We start from the raw sequence: 8,342 nt of genomic DNA on the forward strand, positions 1-8,342 counted from the left end.
AGAGAGAGAGAGAGAGAGAGAGAGAGAGAGAGAGAGAGAGAGAGAGAGAGAGAGAGAGAGAGGTGACATTGATGCCAGTCCAAAACAGAAAAACAGACTGGGGGCTCACTGTAATAGCTAATAAACTTAGTCAGGGCTGTGAAAAGGAATACACACATGTAGATTTGTGCTTCAGAAACAGCAAAGAATGTCTTATTTTAAAACTGATTAAATCTTTAATTATTGCTACACTGTAACCAGGTTAAGTTTAACTGAACATCTATGGTGTTTGAGGTTTCAAAGCTCCCAAAGGACACCCTGCACTACAGCCAGTGTCTCAGGGTTAGATATTGTTATGTTAACAATGGGATTCCTTTCCCCTACCTGGACTGCCTGACTAGGCCTCAGTGGGAGAGGGTGTACCTAGTCCTGCTGGGACTGGATGTCCCAGCGTGGGGTGTTAGCCAAGGGAGACTTCCCCTTCTCTGAGTGTGTGGGGGGAGGGATTTGTAAGAGTGGGACTGGAAGGGGGGGCTGTGATTGGGATGTAATGTGAATTGAAAAAAATACGTTAGGAAAATAAGAATGCATTGTAAAAGCACTGCTTCCTGCCCCTCTCCACCGCATTAATTGGATTTACCCCACCATACCTATATTTTTCTTTGTCTTCCTCTTCTTGGGTAGCAAACACCTTCCACTGGAAGTGGGCAATTATATTTGTGCGGTTGTGAATGGTGATAGAGCGCTGGTTGGCCAGAGATATGTAGGTCTTCTCCATGATCAAAGAATTCTTGTCCAGCCTTATGTTCACGTCTACAGCAACTCCATAGAGACACACAAATACCATCTCACCTAGCAATTAATAAGGCAGAAAGACACTTTAGGACTTATCCTAGGATGGGAAGGAGGCTCACTTAACAAAGTACGCCCCATGCAAGCCTGGAGATCTGAGTTTGATTTCTCAGAACCCCACAAAAAAGCAAGCATGAGCCGCCCAGAGTTTCGGTGCTGGGGAAGAGGAGATCAATAGTTTCTTGGGGGTCACTGGCCAGCCAATCTAGACAAAAGTGACCTTGTCTCAGAGAGTAAGGTAGATTAAGGAATACACCTGACACTGATCTCTGCACAGGCATGTACACATACATGTGTACACACATAGAAGACTAATTCTAGAATGATACTTCTGGCTTTAAAAAAATCAAGATGAGGTTAGAGAATGTGGACCAACTATTTTATATTTTATATGTCCCCTAGGCCATCATCCCAGAGTTATACATGATCAGAAAACTTAATTATCACCCTTTGTTGAAATTACAGGAAATTAAACTCTCTTCTCTGGTCATTTTTAAAAATACATAAGCCACATAAAATATGAATTGTTATGGAAGGTTCTCTGGGGATATTTTTCTTCACAAATACTCTTCGGGCTTACACTTGGCCAGGAGGACCATGCACTTCAGAATTATAAACACCAGCCTTGTCTTTGGTTCCAGCATGATCTAGTGTCTGGTTCTAGAAAGATCCAGTCAAATATACTTGGCAAGAGCTGCTCATCACTGGGGAATTTAAGTTCCCACAGGGGTCCAAAATCAGATTCAGCAAGTTTAAAACTAGAATCACATATTCAGACAACAATGATAGTAACACAGAAGATACTATGCCTGGGTAGCAGATACATAGAGAGAAAACAAAAATCATGAGTCAATTTTTAAAAGAATCTCAGGATCATTTGCTCTTGGTGAAACAACAGTGACAGACTATTGTAGATTCATAGTTATCTTGACTCAAGGTATGTGACGTCACTAGGCATTCTTGAAGATGCAAACCCAAGAGCGGCAGTCTTCTTGACTCTGTGGGGCTACTGGAGTGTATCACTCTAGCGTTAAAACAGAAAAGGGAGTGGAGAGATAGCTCAGGAGGTAAGAGCACTGGGTGCCTTTCCAGGGGACCTAGGTTTGATCCCTGCCACCCACACAGAGGCTCACAACCAACTGTAGCTCCTGTTACAGGGAACGTGACTCCTCTTTTTTCTCTGAGGGTAGCAGAGATGCACATAGCGCACAGACATGTATGCAGAAAACACACATACATAAAATAAATTTAAAAAGAGAAAGGGTATACTTAAATACTATGCATACTTTGTGGATCTGTGCTGTACAAGTTTTAACTAGAATCACAAATGCATGATTATTCACTCTTTTGTTTTCAGCAATGGTTTCGTAGTTATTAACAGTAGCATATGAGCCAAAAAGCCACCTTAGTAAATCAATAACCTGAGTTCCGGGAAGCTGCTTCTAGGGTGGGATACTCTCATGCAGCTGCTCAATGGATCCAGGTGGAACCAACTGCTCTTATCCCCACTTAATCTGGACCTGGCTACAATTTAGTGGTAATTTAGATTTTAAAGGTCAAATACGTCATTCTTCACCATTTTAAAATACTAATCTACATGTTTGTGTTCCTGTTCATAGCCCCAGCCAAGTGGATAAGATTCTGAAGGTTTCCTTTAACTTTTATCATAGCTTGAAGAAAAAGCAAGCACCAAACCTTTGAGCCTAAAGTTTAAAGATTGTAGATAGATAAACAGACAGATACATAGATAGATAGATAGATAGATAGATAGATAGATAGATAGATAACAATAAATAAGATGATAGGTTGATAATCAAATTTTAAGCACTATAAAAACATGCACAAAGAAACTGAAACGTCTCACTCTCCCTCACTCAAGCCTAGACCTGCAGTTTAGAGGTAAGAGTTGCCCATGTTTCCATGGACATCCTTCAGAAAATGATCAGACTTTCTGGAGAGTGAAATTTAGCAATTGGTGAAAACTTGCTGTTCTCACTTGCATATTTTAAGTGTGGATGACATTGGGTTCCATTTATGACTTAGTAGAAAAGATAAAAAGAAGACCTTTCCTACAAATTCTGTTACTAATAGAACTACGCCTCCAAATGAGGGTGAACCGGATGGAGATGGCCCTCCATTTCCATGGTTTACCGTCAAAGACTGTCTTGCTGAAATCTCTTACACCTTACAGAACACTTCAAGTTTATGTCACTTTCTGATTCCGACCTGGGATAAAGCAGAGAAACAACTCTTTCTCCTTTAGAGCAGTGGTTCTCAACCTTCCTTTTAATACAGTTCCTTGTATTGCAGTGACCCGTCCCCCATAAAATTATTTTGTTGCTACTTCATATCTGTAACTTTGCTATGGTTATGAATTATAATGTAAATATCTGTGTTTTCTGATGGTCTTAGGTGATCTCTGTAAAAAAGGGATGTTTGACATCCAAAGGGGTTGTATCTCCCATAGTTTGAGGACCACTGCTTTAGAAGAAGGCGCCTACATCCAAAAATTTAAATTTTCCAACAGCACAGAGCCAGATACAATGATGTTTGCAAAGGACTGAAACCTCAGGGGTTAGAACTAGTAACATGTGACAACAGAAACGGGCTGGCCAAGAACAGACACCTCGCACCACCAGAGAGAGACCACACACCAGTCATACCTCAAATGTTCATAGAAACCAATGGATGATGTGGAAGTTGTACCCAGAGAACGGGAGACTAAAAAAGAATCTAAAATGTGGATAATAGTCATAGACTAGGACTTACAGATAAAAAATGAAATGAAATAAAATAAAATAAAATAAGATAAAATGGCCTAAAGTTTTAAAAGTAAGACTGCAAAGGAAGATAAGAACCTTTAAAGGATAATCATAATAAGAGAATTTCTATTTTGATGACAGAAATCAGTGAAATAAAAACCAGTTCACAAAATATAAAAGGCAGCATGAGGAAGTAACATTGAGCCTAGGGACTCTTGAGGACTGCAGAATGGAGATGGTCACATCTAGCCAAGGCAATATTTCAAGAGATGATGGTTAGGAGTTTCCTGGAATTAGGGACATCAGTTGTCAGTTCAAAAACCCAGGGAGGGGATTAAAATGGGGTAAGATTAGGGAAAATGTATACCTAAATATATTACACAGAACTCGAAGACAAAATCTTAAAAGCAGAGAAAGACAAGACATTGCCTTTTCAAACAGACCTACTCACAAAACCTTCAGCCCCAAATTTGTCCTATCTATAACATGCACAGGGATAAAGATGGAGCAGAGATAGAGGGAATGACCAGTCAACGACCAGCCCAGCTTGAAACACATTCCATAAAAGATAGCCAGTCCCTGACACTGTTGATGATACTCTGCTATACTTGCAGACTATGCTAGCATAACTGTCTCCTGAGAGGCTTCATCCAGTAGCTGATGGAAACAGATGCGGAGACCCACAGAGAAACATCAGGAGGAGCTCGGGGAGTCTTGTAGAAGAGTGGGGGATAGGATTTGAGCAAGCTTAGAGGAGTCCAGGTCACCACAAGAAGACTTACAGAAGTCTTTTAACCTGAGCCTGTGGAGGATCACAGAGACTGAACCACCAACCAAAGAGCATGCAAAGGCTGGACCTAGGCCCCCTACACATTTGTAGCAGATGTGCAAGCTTGATCTTCATTTTAATAATTCTTAACAATTGGAGAGGAGACTGTCCCTGACTCTGGTGTCTACCTTTGGATTCCTTTCCCCTGGCTGGGTGGCCTTATCTGGCTTCAGTGGGAGAGGATGCACTTAGGTCTACTGCAACTGGATGCCCCAGGCTGGAGTAGTACCCAAGGGGGACTTCTCCTTCTCCTCAGTAAAAGGGAAGAGGTAATGAGGGGAAGGACTTGAAAGGGCAGGACAGAGAGGAGAGAAGGGGTGGGAGAGGGTGCGATTGGGATGTTAAATGAATAAATAATATATTTTTGGGAAAAAAAAAGAATAGACTTATACCTGATGTGTTAACTGAAACAGTAGCAATTTAAAAATGATGGAATGTAATCTCCAGCCCGACTGAGGGAAAATATGACAACCAGGAAGTCTATAGAAGCTTTTCAGTTTTTAAATTTTTGTCTGAAAATGTCATTATTTTGTTTTTACCTTTCAAGGATACTGGAATGCTAAAAAGCCCCAGTATAACCTTGTTTTCCTTCAGCACTTTAATGATGCCGTTCCTCAGCCTCCAGCTTTCTTAATTTCAGCTGAAGAGTTTGCCACCAGGATTATGAGCATTCCCCTAAAGGCAGGGTGTCTTTCATTTTCTGGTTCCTTTCATAACGCTCTCTTTGCTTTTAAACAACAGCACGACTAGGTTTGATTTAAGTGTATTGTGAATCAAAGGAAGAAATGATATGTCCTTCACTGATGCTGGAAACAAATTTTCAAAATCCAGAACACATTTTAAAGTCTATAAAGCCTGATGCCCTGAATCTGGTAGAGGACTAGGTTTGAACTCGCTGGCACAGGAAAGGGCTTTCTGAACAGGACCCTAGGAGCATAGGCATAAAGAGGAGAAATTAATAAACGGGGTCTCATGAAACTAAAAAGCTTCTCTGCAGCAAAGACACCATCCTTTGAGTGAAGAGGCACCTTACAGAACAGAAAAATCTTCAGTAGTCATACATCTGACGGGAAGTATCCAACTATAGAGAGAAATGTGGCTAGATAGGTTATAGGCCCTAGTAGGAACCTGCTACTATTACTCTAAGTTACTCTAAGTGGGCACAGTACTAAGCCGACTTCTAACGACTCAGTTGGTCACCTATAGATTCACGCTCCTCTCATCCCTATTCAAAGAAGCTTCTTTTTCATAGATGGTAATTAACACAGAGACCTACAGCTGGCCAAAATACAAAGAATAAATAAGAGACTGTAGAAATCTTGGCCCTAAATGGGGTGTCTATGTCATATTGCCTGCTCATCCCAAGGCTCAGGTATTGCGGAAGAAAGGACAGAAAGACTGTAAGAGCAGAGGTGGTGGGTGGCTACAGTGAGATGCAACGGGGCAGCTGCACATATAAACTACCCACAGTTACAGCAGCACACACAGACCTGCACAAGCTAACGCCAGACAACACCCTGGGTTTTCAGTGGGGAGGTAGGCAGGCAATGCTAGATAAGGATCTATTGGCAGTTGATTATTACCCAGGAAGGAGAGTCAGTCTACACTAGGGCTATGCCCCCAGTAGAACTAACACACATCTGTAGGTGATAACAGGTACCCGAGCACACAGGTAGCACAAACTGTGGTTGATGGGTTTTGTTGTAAGAGGGCACAAAGATGGGTGGGTAGGGAAGAGGATGGGTCTGAGAGAAGATGGAGGAGATGAAAGTGATCAAACTACATTGTGTGCAGAAAATATCTTAAAACCTACTAAAGAGAAAAAAATACATCTTCAAAAAGCAAGACAACAGTTCGATAGAGTAGGATAAGGTTGCAAAGCTGGAAATATAAAAAGATGCTATGTATATTGAAAAGATGCACACATTTGCTCTAACAAAAGACACACAAATAAAAATGAGCTTATATATTAGCACCCTCATGGCACAAATATAGACACTCAATTGGTTAAAAGAAAAAAATGTTTGAAAATGCAGTTTCTTGTCAGAGGGGAAGGGAACATGAAATGGTCCACCCTTCTCCGTTCCTGGCGTGAATTTGGCAACGTGGATCAAAATTCAACCCAAACTGCCATACTCTGTTGGCTCTGTTTCTCACGCCTGGGAATGTGTCCTGACATGAGCTGGGTGTTTAATATGGTGCTGTCCTTAATGAGCACAGAGCGAGACGTTGACTTAGGGGTCAGAAGAACACCGTCCCTCTGAAAGCAGTGCTCAGTGTGTATAAAATGCACACAGTCCTGAAGAAGGGTCTACGGATGCATTGTTAGATGGAGAACCTGTGCAGAACAACTTATATTGTATTTTACATTCTGTGTGGGGAAGGAAGATGCTGTGCATTCACATTTGCACTTATTTGCATAAAAACTGTTCAAGAAACTAATACAATGATAGCTGGCTGGGTAAATGAGAACATATGAAAGCAAGAAATCTAAATATATACTTTTGCAATGTTTTGTTAGGTTTTAAGCATATGACTACATTACCCATCCAAAATCTCCAATAAATTATTATTATTATTATTATTATTATTATTATTGGGCTTACAATAAAATTGTAAAACTGCCCCACAGTCCAATAATACAATGAATGTATACTGAGATGCCATCCCATAATCAAGCATGTTAACCAAAATTAAACAGTTTGACAGTACCCTTTTGGTACTATATTGGTAAAGATGTGGAAAACAAAACTTCTCATGTATTGCTGCGGAAAACATAAATTGGTACGGTTGCTTGAGTCAATTTACTACCCAGGAAAACTTCATATAAAATGTCTTTGTCACTCAGCAACTGTACCTGCAGGTATTTATTCAAAAAGAAAATCTCATCCAGCTGTAGGACATTGTACAAGGATGCTTGGGGCAGCATTGTCTGTAGTAGTAGTAAAATCAGGAAGGGCCTAAATATCCTGTAGGAGAATAGATAACACAAGGCATTTTGGGGTCTGGGGAGTTGGCTCGCTCAGTAAAGTGCTTGTACAAGCATGAGAACCTAAGTTCAGGATCCATGTAAAAGCCAAGCATGTGGTGTGCGCCTGTAAGCGTAGCACTGGAGGTGCAGAGACAGGCAGATCCCCAGCACTTGCTGGCCAGCCAGTCTAGGCAATTGGTGCCTCTAGGGTCAACAAGACACACTGTCTCAAATAATAAATATGCAGGGTAATAGACAGACACCCAACATTGACTTCTGGCCTCTATACACATGCATATATATACACGCAAAATTAAAAATCACATAACATACTATGTAATGTGTGCCTATACATTTAAATCTGTAAATCGTATCACTGAGTGAATAAATCAAGGTGGAGAATGGTGTGTATCGTGACATTTAAAGATGGAGTGACAGTATAACATGTCATGTGGAATAGTGCAAATCTATAGGGATAACATAAACTCCCCTACGCAGGATGTGGACAGTAGATTAGAAAAGGTAATAAGGTGGCCTCAAATTTTTATTTTAGTTATATAATAAAAATAGAGCCCTTCAAAGAAACTCATATCAATCCACAAATCCCACAAATGACTGTGCTCAGGTTGGTTTGCTCACTGCAACAATGTGTGTCTGGCCAGAAATACTATAATCACTATATCTTTTTCCAAGAAACTTTTTTTTTCCTGCTACTTTCTAAAATTCATCAGATTCACAGAAGAGAAGTGTGGTGGTTTGAATGAGAATGGACTCCATACGCTCATATATTGAAATGCTTAGCCCCTAGGTGATGAACTGTTTTGAAGAATTAGGAGGTGTGGCCTTGTTGGAGGAGGTGTGGCCTTGTTGGAGGAGGTGTGGCCTTGTTGGAGGAGGTGTGGCCTTGTTGGAGGAGGTGTGGCCTTGTTGGAGGAGGTGTGGCCTTGTT

The 8,342-nt window shown here is 40.9% G+C and overlaps 1 protein-coding gene across 1 annotated transcript in view; it reads right to left on the minus strand.

The window, feature by feature from the left end:
• Hydin (HYDIN axonemal central pair apparatus protein) overlaps positions 1-8,342 on the minus strand; it is a 342,846-nt gene that overhangs the window by 256,121 nt on the left and 78,383 nt on the right. The window contains exon 6 of the mRNA XM_028768759.1: positions 630-831. Coding sequence (XP_028624592.1) covers positions 630-831 — 202 coding nt within the window. The remainder of the gene's footprint in view (positions 1-629; positions 832-8,342) is intronic.

Source organism: Grammomys surdaster, unplaced genomic scaffold (genome assembly GCF_004785775.1).
Source record: "Grammomys surdaster isolate TR1022 unplaced genomic scaffold, NIH_TR_1.0 187, whole genome shotgun sequence".
Lineage (NCBI taxonomy): Eukaryota > Metazoa > Chordata > Mammalia > Rodentia > Muridae > Grammomys > Grammomys surdaster.